This window comes from Halictus rubicundus, chromosome 12 (genome assembly GCF_050948215.1).
Source record: "Halictus rubicundus isolate RS-2024b chromosome 12, iyHalRubi1_principal, whole genome shotgun sequence".
In the NCBI taxonomy this organism is placed as follows: domain Eukaryota; kingdom Metazoa; phylum Arthropoda; class Insecta; order Hymenoptera; family Halictidae; genus Halictus; species Halictus rubicundus.
The window spans coordinates 6,464,096-6,489,917 of record NC_135160.1 but is presented as its reverse complement, the minus strand read 5'-3'; the positions used below and the strand labels follow the sequence as shown (position 1 = coordinate 6,489,917).

The following is a 25,822-nucleotide window of genomic DNA, read 5'->3' as shown; positions in this document are numbered from 1 at the left end:
TCCAACCAAGGTTCAGTTCGATAAAAGAATCGGTTTGGGCAGGACATACCTGTTATATATATTAAGTTCACAGTTCCAAGTTTTTATATTAAAGAAAGTTGCTTATTCACTAACGCTGTGCTTCATGATAGGAGAAACACCATTCCTATCATATCCTCAGCATTTCACATGTATAATAAATTAATCTTGTTTCACGCAATTTTGTGTATTTTTTCGATTTTGTGTCGAGCTGTCACCTGACGGTAACCGGAGAAAAATAAATTACTCGTCGCCGCTGTGGCAGCTTCCGTTGGAATTCCGCCGCGAACGAAGCCCGAGTTATCAAACCCGCCGATCCGGTGCTGATCCAGAGCCGCCCGGACGGCGATCGAGGCTAGATCGTATTATCATTCGTCGTCCGGACACGCCCTATGGTCGATTTTCCGCGAATCGAGTCCGCCGCGCCGTCACTCTCGATTTTCTCGTGGCCGCGGCTCCTTCTTGCGCTCGGTCCGCAGCCTCTGGTAACGAGTAGCAATTTGCGGTAATGCAATTACCCGCGCAACTGTGTATTATCCGTGAATGTTATATATTTAGACGTCCCATCGGCGATTCTTCCTTTCGTCAAGCCTCCCAATCGGCGCGCTGCTGCGAACCGAATCATTTTTTCACCGACCGGCTTTTCCCAACGACCTGTTCGACTGGTTTCCGGATGGGATTGTCGCGGCTCCGCGTTTTATATCGACAGACACGCTGTCGTTTTTGAAATGTTTATCGACTTGCTCGGCTTTGGGCGTTTGTTTCGGGACCGGTGGAAGCGATAGTGTCGCCGGGGCAAAGGAAATGGACTAGCCGCGAGTCGATTCACCGTGTCTCTGAATGGGAATCGCGGAGATGCAATTTCCTGTGCGAGAAAAGTAAATTGCACTGTAAATACAATTTAGCGCAGAACGAATGGTGTCTATTATTCCTATTTCGTTACAGGAATGATTTCTGCAGGCGTTTCTTCGTGGAAGGTAACATGTGCGTAATAACATGCGTTTTGCATGGAACGTATTTGAACTTTAATATTCAATGAGAGGTACGAATAATTTTCCGCCGGAATTTGGAACTGTCTAGAACAGGCAAAGGTATTTAATGTCGGTAGAAACATCCGGAATATATGCTCCTGTCATTTAACGATATTAAACACGTACGCGTTGCGAAAGAAACTTTCTGGGGGCGTTTCAAAAAATTCTTGGACAATTTGATCGTCGATCAAACGGCGTTATTCGCCAGGACAAAGGACCGATTGTCCAAGCTCGTAACTTTGAGCACGCTGCCAAGTGCTCGGAGCCTAATTGCATTCGAACCACCGCCGCTGGAAACGGTTTCGCGCAGAAATTCGCGGAAGCCCGTCCGGATCCGACTGTCCAGAGGAGAGGGAGACAGCGTATCAGTTTCGCGAACCTAGTTTCGCGAACCTAGTTCGGACTTTATTTACGAGCCTCCGGACGAGAAGAGAAGCCCCGCGGGTGTGTCCGCGAATTATATATAATTCGCCGGGCGCACACCCGATTTTCAACGTTATCCCGCGCGCCGCGGCCAGGGCCGTTGCCAAGAAAATTTTTTACCGAGGGGGACACGCGCGCGGGCTCGCTCGAACTGTCCGTGGCAGAAATAGTTGCCGGCTTACCGGCTGATGGATCGTAAACACTTTCACCTCCGGGACCCCATCCATTTTGCCGGGGCTTATCCGCCGCGCAACCGTTTTTAATTTTACTCGGCGCCCCCGGGACTGGGACACACCGCGGAATCCGATCGCGTCCTTGATCGAGAATATCCGCGCCGGTTTAGAAACCGGCGAACTATTTTATTTTTTCGAGAAAAAAGGCGGAAATCTATTGCTCGAAGGATTTATCGAATGTCTCTCTTCTCGGATCGACTGAACTCGATGCGGGAACGAGGATTTTCTAATTGGGGACGACGGGAAGAAGAATTGGTTATTTGTGGGCCAGCGTGTGCTATTCTGCTTGAAGCTTCATCCCTTAAGACGACCATACATCGCGCTGAACGTTTCAAAAGTGATTGCGTGTGCTCTGATTATTAATACGATGCACGATCATATATTATTGCTTGCTCTAGAATCTTAGCGATTTGCTATGAAGTGTGTTAACCCTGTGCACTCGACGCTATTTTAACTCCAAAACGAAATACTTTTTCCGACCTAGAATATTTCCCTTCTATATACATATTTTTAAAGTTATGTATACGAAAATGGTGCAATTTACTCGTACAATATTGAATTTTTAGTAGTTTATTAAAGGCAAACAAATTTAATAATGTAAAAAAAATATTTTGGGTAATGATACAGCAATTTTTAGTGACGCCTTGCGGTCCCCGTTCGAGTGCTAAGGGTTAAAAAGTCTAGATCGCTAAGGGATTTTGGTAGCATCTGTGATATTGTACAGTGTCGGTCTTGCGGAAAGAAATCGGCAATTAACCGTCGTCTTTGACCAGGTAATAAGGGTGCAACGTACGAAGTTAATTGGACTCTGTAGATAAGTATGTTCAATGACGATGTACTCTTACAAGGGAAATCGGATGATCCACATCCACTATAAAAACAGTCCTCAAAGTTGAGGATACAAAACATGTATTTTTTTAAATTTCAAGACCTAGAGGGTTCAGGACAATGACGCCCTTTGCAAGAAGAAGGACCTAATGCAAATCGGGACAGCTGCTCTCTAAAAATGCCAACGTACAAATCTGCTCTAAGAAATATTGTGGTGTCGCGTCGATCCCGGAATTGGGAGAAATCGGATCGCGACAAGGTGAAGATTGACGGCGAATGATTGTATAGTCAAACTCCGGAGAACATGAATCTTTATTTTGCTAGATGCAAGACTTGGCTTGCTGTTGGTGGATCGGTGTTTGAAACAGTTCTAATCTTGTCACAATCGTATAGGAATTAGAAAAGCTCGGATGTACAGTCCGCGACACTTGATTAAACGCAGTGGTATTTTTGCTGTATTTTAACTAAATGAAATTTAAATTATCATTTTTGTGTTTTCAATATGATAGATTCTATTTGATAAAAGTTTACATACTTTACTTCGAGAAATTATTTATGCAGTACAAAATTATTCGCTTGTTTGAAAAAAAGTAAGGATAATCTTGCGACATTTGATTAAACGCACTGTAATTAAACCGCTAAAACACATTGTTATCATCACAATCATGGTTTATTAATATTTTGAGTATCCTCCATTCTTATTTATGATTTGAAATATGCGATTTGGTAATGATTTATACAATGTATTTATGTAATCCTGTGGTATGGCTCTCCACTCCTCTTCAATCGCGGTTATCAGCTCTTCTTGACTTGAAAATTGTCTATTATTCATATAGACCCTTCTTGACAAAAATCCCCAAACATTTTCTATTATATTTATGTCGGGTGATAGTGCTGGCCATTCTAAACACGTTATTTCCTGCTCTTCAAACCACTTTTTGATTATCTTGGCAGTATGTATTGCAGCGTTATCTTGTTGAAAAATCCAATCATTATCATTAATAACGCCAAAAATCTTAATTTTTGCTGCTCTTAATATCTCCAAATATTTTTGTGAATCCTGCCGCCCTTTCATGACCTTCAAATCCACGACACCTTTAGAGCTTATGGCTCCCCAAATCATAACGGATCCTCCTCCATGCTGTCTTCGAGAAAAAATTCTTTCTTCCTTTCTCAAATCGTGGTAATAATAGGAGTACCCATCTGGACCGTCCAAGTTAAACTTTTTCTCGTCAGAAAAAATTACTTTTTGCCATTGTGACACCCAATCCATATGCTTCCTGGCGAACTCGAGTCTATCCTTTTTATGACGGTCTTTTAAACAAGGTTTTTTCTTCATGCATCTTCTTTCGATGGTGGGTATCTTTTTTAAATATCTTTGTACGGTTCGTACACTCGCTGAAACATTAGCCTTCTCAGCAATTTGCTTCGCACTACAAGTAGAATTCGATGCAATCCTCAAAACCGACCTTTTTTCTCTTGGCGATAGAGCCTCTTTAGTTCTGCCTTTGTATAATTTTCCATAATTTTCACTATTCTTCAAATAGGAACGTATGACAAATTCACTTCTATTTAATCTTCTTGCAATTTCTCTTTTGGAATACCCTTCTTCTTTTAACGCCTGAATCTTTCCAATTTCGATACCGTTTAACTGCTTTGCACGTCCCATTATTTCGTTTTTCTCACAAATTTTTAGCTTGCTCTTGCAGTATAATTCTGGACATGATACATTGGTTGCTAAGAAACGAAATGAAACAAAAGAAATGCAGAAAACAGGACCGTGACTATAAAAAAAGGAACCGCGTTTAATCAAGTGTCGCATATGCATTTCGACTGTTTTCAGAAAAAGCGAATACTTTTATACAGAATAAACAATTTCTTCAAGCAAAGTGCGTAAGCTTTAATTACTATATCTGAAAAATAGAATGCACAAGGAAAAAAAGTTAATTTAAACTTTATTACATTAAAATATTATGAAAATAACACTGCGTTTAATCAAGTGTCGCGGACTGTAGGTGTGGTCTTAGGAAATTGTCTATGATTGGTTGAAGGGTGTGTTTTGGAAGGTGTTGGATGTGGTGGAAAATTAGGAAGAGTAGGAGTAGAGGTACCTTTGGATAGAGGCGGCTACGGCTACAAAACTATAAATTTCGGTACGTTAACGGTTCGCAGTTCGGCATGTGCTCGTCAGCTGAGTTTTATTCGGGTTTTCAACTACGCTAGACTATGGTAGTCTAATTGACCTTCGCGGTCGTGCAGATGTCCCTTCGCAGAGGGTTTTTACGACGGAACAAATACAGATTCCGTTTAAAAATTTTGTAAATTCCGATGTCGAAGCTCCGATGGTTCTACAATGTTAGTCTCCCCCGTCTCGATTCCTCGTGGAAGCAGTGTTTGGACACGGTACGGGCCGAGAAGTGTCAACAGAGCAAGGAGACGGACCGGTTTGCCGGTTGCTTGGCGTGGAACAGGCGTCGTCCGAAACTTGGCCCCGGTGAAACTGGACTTCGCGTCGTTCCGACGTAGGCAGTACGCTGGTAAACCGACAGCAACGACCGCAAACGTGACGGTCAGCGAGATATCTTGTTGCCGGGGCGCGTCCTCGAGAATCCCCCGAACGAAGTTTCCCTGTTGAGTCGAGTCGGGTCGGGTCGGGTCTCGAGACTCGGCGGTCTCGAGTCGCGCCTGCTTGAAACCGTGGCCCGTGGACTGCCTCGCGGAGTTAAACTAATTTACCTCCGGTCCCGGAGTTCCCCTTGAAAGGCCATCGAACTAGAAGTCTCTTCAAGATGCCTGTAATCCGTGGTATTCATCGGCGTTACACGATAGCCGGGCGCAAAAGAAGAGCAGCCCGCCCGGCCCGGCCCGCCCGTTCTCCGAGAGCTTCCCTCTTGCCTCCGGACGAGAATACCGAGCAGGGACCAGGGAAACTACTTAATTCAATTAATTAGTTGGACGTCAGAGGGAATCGTTCGAACGTTCATCGGGCCGAGAGCGTGGACATCCAGCCGTATGGAACTCGCTGGAACGGAATATAGAGTGCCCCTCTCTCTTTCTCTCTCGATTATTCTCGCTGTCTCGGATCATCTTCTTCGCGCACAAAGAAGCGATCCTCTTTCGTTATTGTGCGGCGGATGCGACGAATTAATGCACCCTGTTGTAATAACGTAATACGGTTAAAAAGACGCGGCTGGGCGGGACCGTGGATGCTATTATTATCGGCTCGTCTTATAATTTTCCTTTGAAAGTATATACAGAGTGCATCTTCTGCGGACGAAAGTTACAATATCTTTTCTAGTGGTGTAGGAGACTTTTCGTGGAAAGAAATTCTTTTATTCCTCCAGTTCTTCGTGTACGTATGACTTTTTGTATTTGCAGGCAAGTTCGAAGACAAGTCACCACTTGACGCTCCAGTGCAACTGCTATTTGAAATGAAAGGGAAGCACATTGAGAACGCAAGAAATATAAAAGATTCAGTAGTTTCAGAAAGAAGATTCAGAACGAACGTTCGGTATGACTACTGCTTCTTTGTAGCCAGGCGACGCGTAGAGAGACGCGTCGCATTTCAAAACAAGCTCACGCAGCACAGCTCAGTTAGCAGCGAGAATCTTCCATAATTTTTCTGCCATAATACAACGCGCCAAAGCTAGTGCAAGATTTGTCCAGTAATTTCTAAAATGTTGCGATATTTTATTTTTTCTTTCTTAACGTGCGATCAGATAATTGTAATTGGAATTTCATTTGATGGTCATTTTCGAGCGCGAGGACCTTCAACGTAACAATTTTTCTTTCGCGAAAACGACACGCTTTTGGGGAACATTTTTCTGGCTGCCGTTTCTTCGGAAGCGAAACTAAAACTGGAGATAAAATCGAAAGCCACTTGTACGGTGGGGAAAAAATATTTTAATTGGTAAAAAGTGACCAGAAGACCGCATACTTTTGCGTCACGACTCTCTGACCACCTGGACATTCCGCGTCGCGGCTGCGAAATATGCTCCCTGGCGATAGTATCGATAACGAGCTCCGTCTGCCACCGTGTCGAATCGGACGACATGAAAATGGCCGTGTGACGAAATTCGGCGGGTTGTACCCGATCGCGGTAATGTGGGTCACGCTCCTCTTGGCACGTTGCTCGGCAGCCCCGGCGAATTTCCGATGAATGAGAATCAATCTATTTATACCGGGGCCTAGACCGGTCCTCTATTCGCGGCGGGTGCAGACCGGAGGACGGTCGCATCATGTCCGGTAAGTCACGAGAGAATTTCGGTACATAGACAAGCACGGTTCTTTTTCCTCCTCTCTACGGAATCAATCGCTCCACTCTCGATTCGGGACTGGCCAAGAGATACATCCGGGGCCACGGGAACGGAAAACGCGATAACGGAATTAATGAGCCACTGTGCTCCGGGGACAGAAGGGAGCCTTAATCAAGCCTCGTTGGGATGCACACCCGCAACCGGCCGGCTGGTGTTCTTGATCACGTTTCCAGCGTCTCCGAAACCCGCCGGTTCTCGCGTTCTTTTCTTTTCGGCATTTCTTGCCAACTCCGCGAATATCGCGGGGCTCGTTTAAGCTACGCCGATGCTTCCGGGGCACTTGCACGGGTCCCCGTTGATTAGAGATTCCGGCCGCGGCTGTTCATTTACCGACCCGAACAGAGAGTTGCAAGCTGTAGCGGATCCCTTCGGCTTGATTAATACCGGCCAGTCCGCCGTCTTCGGAGATTAGAGTATCGTCTTCCGCTGCGTGCCATTAGGACAGCTCCGCAACCACGGTTCAAGAGTCCTCGCGTCTGCCGAGGAGAGGCTGCGTGCTTGCTTATGTCTCCTGGAACGTTGTAATATCTTGCCTCCAGAACCGAGTTACCCTTGGCAACTGTTAAACCCAGCATCCTCGGCGAATTCCGAATTGGATTTGTCTTCGAAAATGTACACATCATTACTCGTCGTCGTGCATCGTCTAAAGTCTTGTGTGCTTCGCACAACTTCTCACCTTACACTCTGATCTAGTTAATTTCGGCAGTAAAAAATTGACGTTAAACTCTCATTCATCTTTAAGCAATACTACGGTGCCGGCGACCACCATGGCGTTCAACGTATTAATAAGAACGAGGAAACGGAGCTGTTGTTTCAGTTCTAGAGTATAATGAACAATCAGGAAGCAATGAATGCAATTGATTATTCGCAATGGATTCAATGAGTGCATACGAGACAATAGTGGCGATTCATTCCGTCTTGAATTGTCCGCTGACAGCACAATACGATCTCTAGTGTACGTTGTTCGAGACTACAGAGGATCAATGTTAAAAAGTCGTGAAATTCATTTTTAAGGAAATGATTGATGTGCAGACTAGAATTTCAATCGACTAGTCACCCATGTAATTAAGGTGATCGTACTGGAGCAACCTACTCTTTGCACAAGAAGTATAGTGCTTAAATGACAGCTTAGGCTCGACCAGTCCCAGGATCGACCAGCAAACAAGAATCCCAAAGCCCCCGCATCCAGAGAAACCGACTGACCCCGGTGCATCTATCGAGAACGAGATAAACGAAGTTAATGAGCCACTCCACGGGAACAGTGGAGACCTTAACGACCGACGTGTACACGTGTACACGCGCACACGTACACCGACCGTGCGTAACACACTGGACCGTAACGATTCTCAGACGACACGTTCTGCCTTTGTTCTCGGTGGCCAGAACTGACCATTGTTTCACGTTCAAGCATCGAGATTGGAGTTTCTTCCACGTCGGGGACGATTGATCGCGTGGGCGGAGTTGGAATCCGTGGTCCGACGTTCTATTGAAATCGCAACCATTTTCTGGGAGCCCATTACGGACCATTATTGCCCAAAAATGATCGGTTTTGCCATTTTTGCTGTCCCGTGGTAGAAACGGTCTTGCGCCAGCTTTAAATATGTTCCTGTGGAAAGTATGTTAACGCTTGGTTTGTTTTTAGGGGCTCGAGGAAGATTTTGTCTAGCCGTGATTGCTATTTTGCCCATTAAGGTCGTTAAGACTACAGTGCTCGAAAATTGCTCGACCATTTCTGTTTTTTCGCGTTAAAACTTATCTTGAAACGCGTTTCCTTGGCAATTATCCAGCTACTTAAGAATTACAGTGAGTTCTCGATATATGTCAACAACACGGGTCTTGTCAGTGTATCGTCCAGGAGACATACACGAGTTATGTTTACAGTCCTCGCCTCTCGAGATTCGTGGCTTAGTGGGGATAATTCCGCGACGTTTATCATCAAAGCCTTGACGACATATGTAGAGAAATCACTGTATTAGTGTTTAAGGGCTGCAGAAAAACTTTGACTAGTCGTCATTTTGTTATTGTTTGCTACTTTTCATTCCACTCGGAGTCGCTGCTAGAGACCAGTTCGGATGCGTGTCAGGTGCAATCTGTACCGTCTTCAATTACCAAAAAAAATCACGGATACAGTGTAAGGTACGTACAACACGTAACGTAAGGTACGACAAATTGCGCATCGATTGATCCGCCAGTTTTCACCGCAAAAAATTCGCAAAGCCAGCGGTGCAGGGCCATTAGGCGGCGCCGTGGCCAAAGCGATTCGCGTTCGTTGCCCGTTGGCTTCCTGCTCGGGGTTCGGTGCTCATTTCCCAGGCTCTTAGCATGGCGCGCGGCAGGGTAGGGGGGCCTCGCATCCGCATAAAATATTTCCGCGAGCTATCTCGCAAAGTTGTCTGCAGGGGACGAATTTTTCCGGTGAAAATCCGGGCGGATCCGGACGCCGCGCCGCGCCGCGCCGCTCCGGCTCTCCCGTTTCCTCGGGAAAGCCCGTGAACACCCATAAAAGGGACAGTCGAAAGTATCGTGCCGAGCCCCGGGAAATCTTCCCGACGAGCGTTACCGCGGCGTAGCCGGGGCTTCTAGAATGCAAATTCGTTTAGAGAAGAAACGCTGAGTGCACGCGGAGCAGCCAGGAAGAGAACTGCAACCGGCGTGCGGGGTCATGCGACGCGACGCGCGCGAGCGTGCATCGCTTCGGCAGCGATCGCGACGAGCTGTGCAGTGACCGTGGGAAGCTGCCTGGATATGTTAGGTAATTGAAGAATTTCTCAGAAAATTGGCACACGCGCGCCAACGCAACGGCGAGCAAGTTCGAGGTAAGAACTCGCGGAGAACGGTGGCCAAACGGCTCAGGCTGCTGCTGCCGTTCTTGCCGAGGCTCAATTAACCGTAACGGCGATGGCATCGGGTCCTCATTGACGCTTCGAGGCCGCGGGTAAGGCGCTAATTGGACCCGCGATCGCGACCCGCCCAGTCGCTGCGCACCGTCGTCAATGGAAATTACTGTTCCCGTTGGTACAAGGTGGGAAACACTCTTCCTGCCGCTCTGAACCGCCGCCAGCCATCCACTCGATCACGATTAACCACTTCGGTTGCGATTCCATCGACGGCTGCGAGAGCTATGGGCCTCTGTTCAATTTTTTACCGATTAACCTCGTGACCTATAACACTGCGTTATAGGCGAGGTGGTTTAGTCGAAGCCGCGCTTAATGAGTTTAAATGCTACTCCGCTTCTTTAGGTTGTAGCGAAGCGTTGTCCCGCACATTAATTTCTCTCCTCTTCGTAACTAGACAGAGGGTTTCAAGAGTTTACGAGAAAATTAGCGGATACAGAATAGAGAGCCGAAGTTTCCGCGTGCTGTACAAGTTTCTGGATCAATACGTCCGATTGTTTCGCAGAAATCAGGTTCGCAAAAAATGCAGCTGCTAGAGAACAGCTGTAAAAGTCACACAGCTGTGCTTGAAACTTCGTCGACTAGTTAAAAATTTTAACGAACCCCAGCAAAAACGTATGTTCTTCGCTTCAAACTTTTCGAAAAGTTTCAGAACAAAATTCGCTTTAATGCACCTCGACGATTACCTTCTCCGACAGCCACTTTCACGTAACCGTGACTAAAATTGCAACTGCGGATCGGTATCAAAAAAAAACAGTTAGACTACGGAACCACGGGACTCCGATTCTCTTCATAAAACGAAAGTGAATCCTCGCATGAGATTTCCACTCTCGGTCACTTTCGCGCAACGAAATCGTATCTGTTTGGATACGCCATGGTTTCGGAAACATCCCATAAATCTCCGGGCGTGTAATCCACCTTGCATCTCGTTCCGGGGTCGTGGTATCGGCTACGCTTCGGAACAGCTCGAAGAACAAAGCGATCTGCTCGATCTCCAATAGGAGTGAACCGTGACGCAGTCGTTTTCTGGTACAGTCACGGTTCTGGCGGTTGCTCGACCGTGCAGGCACAATTATTGGAGCCGCCCATAACGCCGCTAATTAAATTTGATAAGTTATTGCCGTCGAAGCGTTGCGCGACTCGCTCTCACGGAACCGCTGTCCGACGCGCTGCATCGCGAACCTTTATGCGAAATAAACATTTTACGCGTCGGTTACTAGATACGAGAGATAGACAGACATTTTTGTGCATCGGTTCCGAGATGCAGGAGATAAACACACATTTTGCGCATCAATTGTGAGGCACAGGAAGCGGGTAGACATTCTACGAATTAATTGCCAGATACGAAGACTAAGTACACGTTTTACGCATCAGTTGCAAGATACACATAGGAGATAAACGGACATTTTGTGGATCAACTGCAGAGCACAATCAATTGCAAAATACAAGAAATAAATGGACAGGTTATGGATTACAGTGGTTGCTCGATATATGTCCAAAACACGGGTCTAGCCAGGGACATATATCTGCCAGGGGATTCTTTGATCCACAGCGAAGCTCCTCGCCGGGTACACCCCGCGGTAGTGGGGATGGTTCTGTGACTTTTATCAGCTAGGCGTTTGGGACATATATAGAGTAGACGCTGTAATTGCAAGAGACAAGAGCTAAACGGAAATTTTGTGTACAAATTGCTAGGTACAAAGCTGATTAGACATTTACCGTTTCAATTGCAACGTTCAAAAGCTAAATGAATATTTACCGCAAGATACAGGAGTTACATAGAAAGTGTATGCATTAATTACGAGATACAGGAGTTAAATGCACGTTTCGTGCATCAGTCATAAGATACAGGAGTCAAAGAGAAATGTTGTGCTTCAATTGCAAGGTACAGCAGTTAAATGAACATTTAATGCATCGAATGCACAGTGCGGGGGCTAAATAGACGCCTCATGCATTAGTTACAAGGTACGGGAGCTAAATAGAAAGCTCTTTACTTGTTCAGTAAGTTTAATGAACTGAGAGTGATGCATCAATGTTCCTAAATTCCTTTAATCCTGCCACTGTGTTAATTTTTATCATCAATAAAATTTGCATCGAAAATTGCCATTGTTGTTGAATAATCTTTAAGAAAATCTGAGCTATGGATCATGAGTGTTAAGAAACAATGAAGTATTCACCAGTAATTAATTATTCGCCGTATCATTCGCCAGCAAGAGGCAAAAGCAGCTGAAACATCCCGATGACGAGTCACGCTGCGGCAACCGTCTCCGCAAAAAGAAAAACGAAAAGCAAAAAGGAAAGGCTGGTGGCACGGTGGATGCAAGACCATCGCGGAAACGTTTGGACCGTGTGCACAGCCGCAAATGACACCGGGCTAATTTTCCGGCTGGAAAATCAGGGAGGCGAGCGGCCACCGTGAACGCAACGTGTCGGTGACACCTCAACAAGTGGATACAACAAGGCTCCGCTCGCGCACGTGTCGCTGACGTTTCGACGTGTGCGGAACGCAAGGGAACACGGGGGATGGAAACGCAACGCGGGACTGATCGGCAAGAGCGAGGGAGAGAGAGAGAGAGAGAGAGAGAGAGAGAGAGAGAGAGAGAGAGAGAGAGAGAGAGAGAGAGAGAGATAGAGAGCACCGGAAACGGGGGTTCGTCGAACCGCGGCCGCGAAAACTCACGGTCATCGATGCGGATCCATCGAACCGAAAATTATTTTTAGTCGGAAACCGTTCCGCCGCGCAAAGCCGCTTTCGATGTCTCGATAGGGGGTGTGTGCTCGCCGATCCCGAGGAACGAACGAATCGATCCTGATCATCGGCGGTCATTTGTATTTGCCGGGCGAAAATAGTTCTGAAAATTGGAACCGCGAACTTCCGGCCGGAAACCGGTGATTCCGGAAAAAGTTCGACTGGTTTGTACGTGTTCCGAACGTGCGCGAGCCGTTTTGGGAATGTGCCGAAAGGTGATTTTATTTTGCAGGTTTCCTGGTATGCAAATTGCAAGATGCAGGGGCTGAACGGAAATCCCTTTGTTTCTGCAATAAATTTGACAAACTGAGAATGTTGCATCGGTGTTCCCAAATTCCTTTAATCCCCCGAATTCTTCTAACACTAGGTTTACGGGACCCGTCAAAATGGCGGGTTCTAGCATTCTTAATTCACAATTATCGAAATTGTGAAGGCGCGGGAATGAAAAATTATCAAACAAATTTATTTCTTTGGGTATGTATAGTAAAAGAAATGGATAAAAATTTGGATAGATACATTGTCGTGTTATTTTTATAAAGTAGTGTAGAATAGGCATATTTAATGCCCAGTAAACCTAGCATTAATGTTCCAAACTTCGCTTATTTAATTTTTGTTACAAATGTATAGAATCAGTCCAGCTGTTGTAACAATTGAACAGCAAGAATGCTTTGTTTAACACGTCCCAGTCGTTAAACCCGGCGTAATAATAGTAATTCTTGCCTTCTTCAACGAGGACTGAGTATTCGGGAAGGGGAAGAGGTCCGCAGGAAGAGCGAATGCCGCGAATTCCGGCGGGTCTCGTGGCAATAAAGCGCTACTAAAAGGGAAATTGCGCGTAATTCCGCGCGGCAGCAACGAAGAAACGGCCGAGCGTAATAAAAAGGTAAATGGGATATCGAAGTCCGAGCGTAAACCCGATTTTTCCGCAATTAAACGGCCGGCGGAAAGGAAGCGACGCGGCGCGGTGCAATAACGAGCCGGCCGAGGACTTCCGGTTGCTCGGGCGAAGTTTCTGTGGTCGCACGCACGGCTGGAAACGCGAATTCAATTTTCGCGCGAAGCCGCCAGTTACTTCGACTCTTATAATGCATAATTGCGAGCCTGCGGGCCTGAGCATAATCGATCGACAATCATCGTTATGTATGGCGGAGCTAATTGCTCCGGGATTCTGCGATGGCGCGGCTCGATCGAGAGAAAGTATGGAGGTACAAGAGACGTTGTCGAAGTTTAGCAAGGAAATTATTAATATCGACGATAATCAAGTATTAATTCGATATAATGGTATCAATCAGGTTCTTCGGTGTTAACCCTTCGTTACTCTTTCAGTCAAGACGTTCGGTCTGTTGCACGAAAATTTCATGTTCTTTATTTCATTTATAAACGGAGTAATGATTGAATGTAAAGACTCTTTTTACTGCGCTCTTATCGAACACAGTTTTATCGAACATTACGAGAGTTAATAGACTAGACGAATTTTTCTTTTAGCAGCAGCAGTTTTCGAACAACTTTTAAGTGACAGTCTTATCATAAGCAAAAGGCGTTGCGTTCTTTAACGAGAACTCGGTTGATAAGGCAGACGAGCAAGTTCTTCTTCTGTGCGCAGAGGTATTAAGATAAAGTAGACGACAACGTTCTTTTCCTTTAAGCTCAAGGATGATTGGAAACATTGTAGAGATGATAGAAATTGCAGGTAAAATGAAGCTGCGTGTACACTGTACAGGTTCGTTCGGCAAACGGTTGGAACGAGAAGAGTGAGACGTTGAAGAGGACCGTGAGGGAAGAGGAGGCGGAAAGGGTCGGGGCGAGGAGAAAAGGTGAGAAATGAGGCGACCCGAGAAGGATCGGATGAAAGAAATCGACGAAGACGTGGAAGAAGCAGAAGAAGAAGGGAGGACCCGTTATGGCGACCGTGTTGCATCGCATTAACCAGTCGACCGAGTGATCTTGATCCCATCTCTCACCGCGGCGCGGCGCCCTGCTTCTTCCCCCATCGTCTCAAACGTGATCCGATCGCTAACGATCGCTCGCCAATTCTGCTTCCGGTCTGAACCCTTACTTTGGCTCGCCGCAAATTTTGGTACCCCACATGCCGAATATCAACCTCAAAACTCAATAATCAAATTTTGTAATATTTGAATATGTCACGGTAAAAATTACCTATGAGCTTGGAGCCCTTTTTAATTCTAAGAATCCTCAATTTTGTATCAACAGATTACGAATCTTCACCTATTTTTGTGGCACCTGAGAATTTGTAAAATTCAGGAAGCGTAACAGAAAATGCGTACGCAAACGGAAAAGAATAGAATTTTTGTTTGCACTCTTAGCACAACTTTATTCAGCAAAATACACTTTTGCGATAAATCCGATAAAGCATTTTATCAGAATTTGATTTCCCCATGTCGCAAGTTAAACGTCCACAGTAATTAATGATCGAAGGAATTCTTTCTACTTCTCATAGACAGAAAAGAACGGTTGCCAGCGCTGAAAATTGCACAGTGAACGCGCCAGCTGGTTTTTACATTCATCGCCGAGGCAAGAAGTACCCGGTGAAAGGATCAAAGTCTCGGTTTACGAGCTAATAAACCATCCATTGGCAAAATGATGAGCTCATAAATAAATACGCGCTACCGCGGACCTCGCGCGCCTAATTGTGCAACTCCTTCGGCCGCGACCTAAGCGAATGCATAAATTTCGGATACCGCTGTGGGGCGCAGACGATGTACGGAAATCAATTTCTCCAGGATCATCGAGATTTTTGCGAGGAAACTGCGCCGAATAGGAAAGCCGTTCGAACCGCATTCCGTGGAGTCGTTGACTCTTCGAAAAAGTTCCCCGGTGAACTTTACATCGGCAATTACTCAGAGAGTATGCGTTCGCTTCTTTCACCGAAGCAATCCTCGCGGAATAGTTGTTGTCTATTAAGCGAGAGGCCACTGGCCTGTCGATAAATTATAATTATTCGCCGTTTTTATTCACGCGCGTGTACGCGCCCCGCGAATAAATCATCGGGCAAACAGACGATCGCTCGAAACGAGTGATCGCTAATAGTTATTATTTATCGGCGCGGCGCATCGGGGGTTTCTTGTCGGAGTTTCTGCCGATCGTTTCCCGTGATTATCCCCACGGCCGGGTTCGCTGGCAAAAAAAGGCAACGGGGTGCCTCCCGGAAGCGGTTTTTCGCGGGCAGAAACAGTCTCGGGCGGCCACTTAACTGTTATCGGCCGGGTATCGTCGGGCCGCGATTTACTCGCCGACGGGATGAATTAATTGCCGGCGGTGGTTGCGTAATTGCGCGGCAATTGCATAATTGCGAAGTAACGAGTGGCCTTCTGATCGAAGACGACGCGGACGAGCGAGCCGTAACTCGGCCAGGTCGATAACCTGGCCTCCGGTGTTAATTGACAGCGTACACGATCCGGAGTTGCGTCTCGGGATACTCCGCACACGCCCACACACTAACATCCCCCCCTCCATCGAGCGTTACCATTAACTCGCCTCGGAAATTCCACGACAATTAACGCCATACGGGTTTTCGGAATTTTTAACCGGCCGTTCGCGGAACGCTGACCGAACGGGTTGGCGTTTGCGAATCTGGCTTGCGAAAGTAGTCTAATTTCCTTTGTAATTTATTCGACAGAATTTATAATTGATATTTCTTGTCTCAGTTTTTTACGTTTTATACTGCCACTGTATTTATCAACTCTGTCGAAAAATAGCTGGACTGCGGATCTGGATGGGGTACAAAAATTTTCGTGGTTTCAATTAAGAATCCTGCGGCTATGGTAAATTCGTTTCGTTTCGCATCGATTCGAGACGACTGAACCGGCGCAAATGAAATCCGTGTTGCGGACCCGCTCGCCTGACTGTGTACCAGACAAAAGAGAGACTCACCTGAAGGTCCACCAGATGTTGAAGCACATCGTGTTCAGCCAGAAGAACGCAGCCAGGAAGAAGAAATGCGCCATGATCGCTGAAACAGAACAATAGAAACGGGCTTCGTTAGAAACTTCTTTGCCGGTGGTTAAGGCGCTTACTGATCTGTCCCCTGGGGAAAATCATTTTTCCCACGGGCGACAACAAAGCCTCGTTTACTGGGCCAGGCGGGATAAGAATCGAAAGAACCGCGATCGTTTGCGGTCGGGACGCGAAATCGATAGATCCATTTGTACCTACTCGGAATCTTTCTAAAGTAAACGTTTCTTTTCATTCCAATCCTCCACAATCTCTCCCCCAACCGCGCCTCCGCCCTCTCGGTTTTGTATCGTTCTTGTTATACTGTTCTCACACGAATGTTTTGTTGGGGTACAATGGTACTGTTTTGTTCCAACGTGGCCCGAGTTCTGGAGATTGAGTCTGTAATAGTAACTGCAAATTCTTGAATAAAAATGTTTCTGAGATAATCGTGAAAAATGGAATAGCCTGCCGAGAAGAGAAAATTTTCAGAAAATTTCAAATGGCAGGAATAATATGTATTCACTGATACAGTAAAATCCTAAAGAAGCAACTCAGTTGTAAATCCTGCTCACCAGAAGAAGTTGCACGCTTGCGATTAAAAATTGGCTAAGTTAAATAACATCTGGATCGTTTAAAATTGCAGGGGCTGTAGAAGCCCGAATCGATAAGCGTTGCGGCAGCCACGTCGTCGATCATTCTTTCAGCAGAGCCACCCCCGAGGACTCGGGAGCGCGGGTACACGGCGAGTCGAAACAAAAGGAAACGTCCGATTGCCAGGTACGCGACGAATCCTCAAAGATTCATGAACAGAGATAGGGGGCGAGCGTTCGGAGCGGCGTCGGGGGCCAGACAAAGCTCCGGGGAGCGACAGCTTTTGTGAAGATCCGTTTGAAAAGATGCTGGCCGCTAGGGGGCGGCCGGTCCCGATAAATTTTTCACGGTGTCGTCCGCAGTCGTTCTTAGAATTCGCGCGTGGCCCGACCGCGGCCATTAATTTCTGAAAACGCAATCGCGAAACGCGCGTCCAGAAAACCGCCGGCGCGGGGGCTGGGGGATGGGGGTGGCACAAAAGCAACCCTCTCGATCGAGCGCACAAAAGACTCGCGAGAGCTTTCGCTGGTTTTTATTTTGACGAGAGAGGCTCGTTGAAAGAGTGGCTTCGATAACCGACGTAAGAGACGATTTTTCGGGTGGGGGCTTCATCGGGGCTTACATGAATTAGGGAAAACCCAATCGAGGCACTAGCATAAACGACAACCCTGACGAAAACACGTCGAGGGGGTTGGTTTGATTCGAACGACACGAGGGGGTGGGGTAGTTTGCTCGGCGGTGTTTGCCTAGCGCGTGGGAACTTGGCTGTCTAATTATTGGCGTTATTGTCCCCGTATAATTGATCTACTGCACTGACAGCGTCTTTTCACGCACGCTAAGAGACGCGGGAATAACTCGAAAATCTGCGAGGATATTTATTTTATTGCTCGTAAACTTCTGAGCGGTGAAATTGGTGGAATATTCCTTTCTTTGTCTCTTCGTGTTATTCTAATGATGTTTATCCGTGTAGGCGGAACTAATTTAAATTAAACATTGAACACATTACAGAGTATGATTCCTGGTTCGTTCAGGGCAAAATCGTGTGAACGGTTATTCATTAATACATCTCGATAAACTGTAAAATTTGTAGATTAGAAAACCGTGCCGTTACTGAATAATTTACGGTAGATATAGACAGATGAATCATACATAATACAGTGCACGGTCTCATTAAAATTTATAATCCCATAAATATTAATATAAAAGGTGCTCGGTGCACCGACACCGCGCATTATAAACTTCATACTACGAATACTATTTTACTCAATTTCAGCTTCTTTGATTATATCTGTGAAAATACTTACATCGACTTTGATCGATTCTGAATAAATAGCATGTTCTACACTTTGTTTTCAAACTTATGTAACAGCGCCTTAGGCTTTCATTTTCACAGAAGAAATTTACAAAATTAACATTGTATATTCGTCTTGCAGTAAATGGATTGAAGCTTCTTTAGACCAAAACGAATTAAAATAATCCTTGAACAGGAGCGAAATATGAAATCATAAATTATCAGAAAATGTACGAAGGAGCAGTGTGATAATCATATTTTTCACCGCCGTGTCGATTAGACGCAAGGGAGCCAATTAAATCGAGGAGACGAGGAACGAGCGAGTCTCAATCGACCCAGACAAACCGTAATCAATTAATTTTGGATAAATTAGTACCTGCGCACGATTCCAGTGTCGTTTAAGAGTCACCGAATGATTCATTGCCTCCAGGGCAGTCAGGAGGATCAATCTAAACATCGTGATTTCCCACGTTTCCGCGTTTGTGGGAGCGATCTCCGCGGAGAAGAGCGCTAATTACACGCGGCACGCCTCCATTCATCATGATCCGTTCATACAGGAAAAATCCGCGCATTGTAAACATCTGGCCGAGCCTCGTGCTCGAGAGGTTGTCGGTGCATAACGAAGCGAATGCAAATCTCGCGGCTCGGTTACAAAAGTTTCTCATGCGTCACCGGAGCGGCTCGGCGGGGCTCGGCGTTTCTCGAACATGCGCGCGAACATACTCGCCGTCTGTTCACTCGTTGTCGGTGGCGATACATACGCGAGATGTTCGCGATCAGAAGCACCGTTAGCGAACGCGGGAACGGGTTCTTTTTTCCCCGTTTTTATTTTCCTGTTAGGAGCTTCTTCCTGCAGGCGACTCGTCAGCCGAGTGTCGTCATTTTTCCACCTCGTTTTTTTTTTTTCGACTCGCACCGCGACGCCGGATCATTGACACCGAAGTGTCGTCTGCCGCGCGACGCCAGAGAGGATTCTCGCGAATCTTCTAGCTGGCGGAGCGAATTAATTCTTGTTCAGACTGTCGGGAGTTTCCGCGGGCGAGAATCGCGGAAATCTACGCGGAAGTGCCCGGTAATAGAGGAACAGGCGCGAGCACGCGGCCCCCGACGATCTACAATAATAAACCCCAAGCGATCGAATCAAACTATTATTACCCGTCCTCGATGTTCTTCGCAGTTGGACCGCGATAAAAAGAATATTACCCCGTTTACGGCGTATTTATTTGATCGGCCTACGCGCCCGCGATGCCGACTACATTCGCCTACGAGACCATTCGAATTTTCTAGCTGCGCGGTCTGCCCACGCGACTCGTGTTTCAAATGTTCGGGAAATACCCTTGATTTCGTTTCGAGAACCGTACGACTAAAATTACTTTATTCATTATTATCCAGACGTCGGAGGTGTTTCCACGGAGAATGGTTCGACGAAGTTAATGCAATGAGTGGATTCTCGATTTTATAATTAATTTAGTGGGATCTAAAATGAGAGAGAAATTTCTTTCAGTGACTAGAAAATTTCTCATGGTGAAAACGAAGCAACAATATCAGTCACTTTTAATTACATCTACGTGAAAGCATGGTAACTCACAGTTATTATTTTTATTGGAATACCGAATATTGAATCAGCCAGTTTGCTGTTAGCTATCGGAGCACTTTGGACTACGTTAAAACGAAACTAGTTTCCCGGTGAAAGTATTTCAGACCTCACGAGAAACACAGGTAGGAGGTAGTACGAAGAGATGCACGGGTGCAAACAGAACTCGGGAAAAGTGTGGACAAACTGTCGCCTAACTTGTTCCTCATTTTTGTAAACGTTTCTCTGTAAGGTTAGCATCGAGTCCGGACATTTGTCGAGCTTATGAAAATCTCCAAAATTTTCCAGGGGGGTGGGGGGCCCGTTTCAATTCTCCCCAAACCGTGAAAAATATTAAGTGGCCCTAACTCGATCACCAGGGGCGGTAATTTCGAGCGGGAGCATGTCCGGCAAATGGGAAACGGACGGCCGAGCGCAAACATACAGCGTCACGCGTGTTTTGCAGCCCCCGAAAGAAGGGTGGAAACGATTTCGGCCGTCCCGCCCCGCCCCGCCGCGTCGCGTCGCGCCGGTTCGAGACGGGGCGGGCGTGTTCACGGATGAATGTCGCCGGAGTTATAATTGCAACGAGGCGTAATTAGTTTTGGAAATTTAATTATTTCCGGGGCGGGATGCGCGATAAACGCCGCCGGCAGCCGCCGGTCCTACGCCGGTAACCCTTTCGACGAAGAATTATCGGCGAGTCTTTCCCACGTAGCAGCCGTTAATCCCGAACACGCAGCCGACCTCGGGCGAACGGAGAACTCGCGAGCGAATAATCCCGGCGACAAGCGCCGCTCGCGGGTTCGTTAATCAACCCCCGAACGCCTAAGGACACGCGACTAATTTCCAGGTGTTGCGAGACCGAGCGAGTCGCGAGAGGTTCGTCCATCGATTCGCGCGATTCCGCGGAATTCTTGTTCCGCGGAGTTTCGATGAACGCGGAATAATTTCGCTTTCTAGAGAATTTTAATCAGGTTCCTCTTGGCTGATTGACGATTTATGTTCAGGATTTCTAGAAATTAGGAAGATTCTATTTTTGCTGCGGTCTTGAAATAAATAATCTCGCCGTTGTTGAAACGGGGTGAACACGGTGACGGCGGAATTTTCCGAAGAATCAGCGCGTAATACAATTTTTGTATTCCTAATTCGATAGTCAAGGGTTGTAGAGGCCACGGGGCGAGGAACAAGAGGGAGCAAAAGAGGAGGGCTCGAGAATCGAGAGTCTCGCGAGATCGCGCCCTCTTTGTTATGGTAATGGCGTCGCCCTACCCCATCCCTCTCCATTCACCCACGCTTTTCCTTTCTTCGGGAAAAGCTTCGCCTGTTGGAACGCCGCCGATTGCGCCGGCTGCGTCGAAGCTGCGCTCGAAACTCGATTCTACTCGATTCTGCTCGATTCTCGCGTGTTTGCTCGAACTCGATATACTGCGTGCAGCGATTCGTCAGGCTCTGATTAACGCCCTGACACCGTTTCCACTCGTTGATCCGATCCGAGGCGGATTCAATGAAACTCCGGACGCGCGTTCGAAACGTGGAAACTTTCCCGCGTTTCCGGCGATTAAAGAGCCGTCTGAATGACGGCGATTTCCATCGCTGACTCATTTAGCATGGCCGGCGCGTTCAACAGGAAAATTATTATTCGCCGGGCGAGCCTCTTTAGAAATGATTCGCGGCGTACAATTAGAAACTGCCTCGGGAAACTGAAGTCGCGACGGAAAATCCTGAGTGGCAGAAGAAAGTTGTTCGCTGTCTTCCCGGGACGCGGCGATGCGTTTGGAAAGCGTGAATTCATCTGCTTTTTTAATTGAGCCACTTGTGTTTGAGAAGTTTCAGAAGGAGGTTCCAGCGGACGAAATGGTGCTCAAGTATGATACGGAAAAGTCGACGGTCTATGGAAAGTTCGAACCGTTGAATAGGTGATTTCTCATGAGAATATTTTCAAAAACTCAATAGTCATAGCTGTGGAAGAAAAATCAGAAAAAAGTTTAATTTGTTTTTCTAAAATTGTATACCAAAAATTGTGCCTCAATTCATATATGTAAAGTGTGAAGCAAAAGTAGGGTGAAGTGCTATCTTAGGATCTTTTAAGCAACTACTTCGGGGGAGGGCGTGAGGGTTGGAAATTGCTAAATAGCCTTAGAGGCCTCATCCCGTTCCTCAAGGGTTAAGAATGGCCAAAGGGTTTTAGAGAATTCGTCTCGCCGGAGGAGGGTTAAAAAGAATTAATTTACCGGCCAGCAGAGTCCTAATCGAGCTGCATAACGACTGTTTTTCCGGAGAAAAGCGGCCGTGAAGGGTTGCAGAGGGCAATAAAGCTTCCGGTATCGCCGCAATCGGGAGCGACACTGCGGACCGCTGTTTTTCATTATCGCGACAACTAATTTCGTCCCGGTCGTTGATACGAACCCTTTGGTCGGCTGGGGAAGGGCGTCGGGGGCAGGAAACAGGGAAATAACGAGTGTCGCCGGTGAAAGAGGACCGGGAAACCGTCCGAGGGGTTAATTTAAGTCGTCGAGAGAGGGAGAGAGAGAGAGAGACTCGAACGAAGGAGAGGCCCACGGTATGTTACGTTACCAGCCTGCGCGCAGGAGGGCGAGTGTCAAGGGTTGAAACGTCAGCTAGTTAAGGGCCTCGATTTGCATGGGGTCGGAATTAGATTGCGCGCAGCCTTGACCCCGCCGTTTATCCTTTTCTTCGTTCGCGCGCTCATCTAATTGCCCCGGGGGACCCGTGCAACCCCCTCCGGCTCTCGTAAATAATATCGATCTTGGTGTCTTTTAATGTCCCCGAGGGGGTGGCGTATAAATATTAAAACGCCCCGATGAAATTTAAAACGGAATCTGTGCCAGTGTTTCAGCCAGCTGTCCCCCCTCTTCGGATAATCGAATTAAACTTTCGTTAGATCTTTTCCAATCACATTGTTATCCACTCAATGCCATAAGGGTTGATTATTCGTTCTCAAAGTAAATATGTTCTTGTCTTTTGAACGATGCTGTACGGACTTCACTGACTACAGTTCCTTTTCGAAATAAATTTCTTGAAATATTCTCATAGTCATAACAGATGTCCGATCCGGTCGTGTATCACAAATGTAAATCAATAAGACTGGGCTGGACAGCTATTATGACTGTGGGTGTATTTCAGGTATCTCCTTTAGAAAGATAGGCTATAAAAATGTGGAACCAGAGATCTATTGACTATATTTTAAAAAATGCCAGAGCAACAGCCCCATCCTTTGCATTATATTTCCCCCATTCATCACATTAATTTCACTGTAACGCTTACCCTATTGAATCTTAAGGAATGCTGGCGGATTAAACAGTTGATAAAAAGCACGAATGGTGTTAGAAATCTTCAGTACGGCTTCGTACGCGTTCGAAGTGAAGTTATCATCCGCGACGGTGGAGTTAACAGGGCGCAATAACATAAATACAGAGAAGATCGAGCTGCCCTAAGAGAGTCAACGCGAGGAGACTTAATTTAAGTTCCAGTCGCTTCGGCAGCGAAAGTTACTCGGGGGGAGGGGGGGGGGACAGTTAGCGTCTTCGGATCCAGCGGAAGAAATTGATTAGAACCCCAACGCGGGCAGCGAGCCGGCAGCAACTTCCGAGATTAATGGCGGCGGCATTTACATCCGTGATTAAGTTAAATACTTCGGAATGGCACCGCGACGAGTCGTAATTAAATCATACCGGATTTATTACACCGTCCCGATTTAGATGGGATTAGAGTTTGATTCAACGCGCTGAGCGAACCGTCACCGTTCCGGCTCGTCTCGTCTCGTCTCGCCACGCTTGTGCCGCTCGTGCTCCTGCTCATGCTCGGCTAAGCCGGAAAGGGTAGCCGCGCTGCCGATGAATTATGAAAGTTAGCGACAGACTCCGGGGACGGTCGATCGGTCAGTTGCGAACGTTAATCCGGGGGAAAGAACGACGCACCGGGGGCCGGCGATTCGACGTGACGCGACATCCCGACGCAAACTTGATTCCCAGGACACCGGAAGCGTTGATCCGCCAGGAAAAAGCGAAACGCTCGACTGGAACCGGCGAAGACTCATCTGCTGAGTGCCTCCACCCTTCCGACTGCACCCGGGAAACGTTTACGGAACCGTCGAGCATTACATGCCCGCGATTAGGTGCGAACGAAATTTTTCCTGCGAGCTGTCACGAGCTCCCCGCGGTCCCAAGCGGTTTCTCCGCGAGTAAACCGAATTAATCTTCCGAAATTACTGCGATTTAATGGTACGCTACAGCTTTACCCTTCAATTTAGAAACTGACACATGCGTCCGCGATGTATTTAAGAAATTAGAGTTTCATTTGGAGTATCTTAGAATAAAATTGTTGGAGTATGCACCGAAATGCACGAAACATGCGAAAAGGGAGGTCTTTTATGACCTGCGGTTCATTGCACTTCGAACGCCGCCTTTTTCCGTATTAAAGGGCCTAAGGAGGACCAGTAACAGCTCCCACATTTCTATTCCAACTACCGACAGTCGCACTTTCAGTGTATCAGTCGAATACAGAATTGTGTTATACGCGAACAATATTAATCAAGCTGATCAACGTTTATTCCGTTGCGGGGTTTAAATAAACACTTAAAATATAAAGTTGCATTTAATCTCCTAACCTCCTTATCCGAACAAAAGTTTTTGTATCCGAGCAGTAATTTTCCACCTGGAGAAAAACAATTGCCTTTCCCCCGGCTGTTCTGATCTACTCGAGCTCGGTTCTCGCGCTTTCAACGCTCGTCTAATTGTGCCCGACCTCCGGTATTGTATGAGGCGGTTACAAGCTGCAAACAGACAGTCCTCGATGTTGATACAACGCCGGGTTTCGTTCTGGTGTAGCGTTTCTATCCGTTGTGCGCGGCGTTGATGTACCGTTGCACGTGTTAACGCGGTGTTGACACGCGGCTAATGTACTCTCGTTAGGACACATTACTTGGACATTCCGGTGGATGTGGATGTAACGCGGCTCGCTCCTGATGTAATGTTTACGGGTGTCGGCGAGCGATATGTTCCTCCAGCAGCCGCGCCGCGTCGGGATCATTCGAGGACTTGTAACCGGGAGCGTGGCCGCACACATTCTCGCTCGCGCCAATTCCGCCCGGTGCAAAAATACTCGAGCGTCTTGGCAAGAATTACAAGCTCAACCGAGCGGATAAATTCGCCGGGATTAATAAAAGTCGCGCGCTTTTCCCGGCGAATTACGATCGGCGTTTTTACGAGTTATCGGGGCGTGCCGGGTGGCAGCCGTGTCCGCGTTATTTCGAGAACTCCGCGAGCGAGCGAGCGAGCTAGCGCGGGCGAACGTTTCGCCGATGCGTACTTTACATCCATAATTCCGAGCGGAATTAATTGGTGGCACGTAGCGGAGCACGCGTCGAAAATCATTTCGCGAAGGGTGGAGATGATACGCCGACCCCGACCCCGACCCCGACCCCGACCCCGGCCCCGGCCGTGTAAACGATTAACGTGAATAAATAAACGCCGCAGCGCGAAGAGGGGCGAGGGAAAAATTTATGGAACGGAAACGCCGAGGAATTAATGAATTTAGGAAACGCTACACGCGATTCGAACGTTTAGACGTTTTTAAATGTCTACGAACACCTGGCGAACGAGGGGCTCGTTATCCGTTGAAAACCGCCACGGCTGAGGATTTTTGCCTGCTAGTAATACCGTGAGATCGCGGCTGATTCAAAATGGAATATTAATATTTAATATCACAGCTAGCGAGCACTAAACTCAAATAAATGAAAACTACTTTTGGTTCAGCGAGTGTCGCACCAGCTGGGAAAATTCTGGTGAAAAACATAGCAACCGCCTCGAAACACGGTAGTAATCAGCAGCGTCGCTAAGAAAGTAATTTTTCCTATTTCCGTGGAACCGGTGTCGTGTCGAGCGTCGCGGCGCGTCGAC

General features: G+C 47.0%; 1 protein-coding gene across 1 annotated transcript in view; it reads right to left on the bottom strand.

Moving 5' to 3' along the window:
- The window catches only part of Mthl1 (adhesion G-protein coupled receptor methuselah-like 1), a 207,409-nt gene that overhangs the window by 113,905 nt on the left and 67,682 nt on the right, over window positions 1-25,822 (bottom strand). The window contains exon 4 of the mRNA XM_076798678.1: window positions 16,384-16,462. Within this exon, the coding sequence (XP_076654793.1) occupies window positions 16,384-16,462 (79 nt within the window). The remainder of the gene's footprint in view (window positions 1-16,383; window positions 16,463-25,822) is intronic.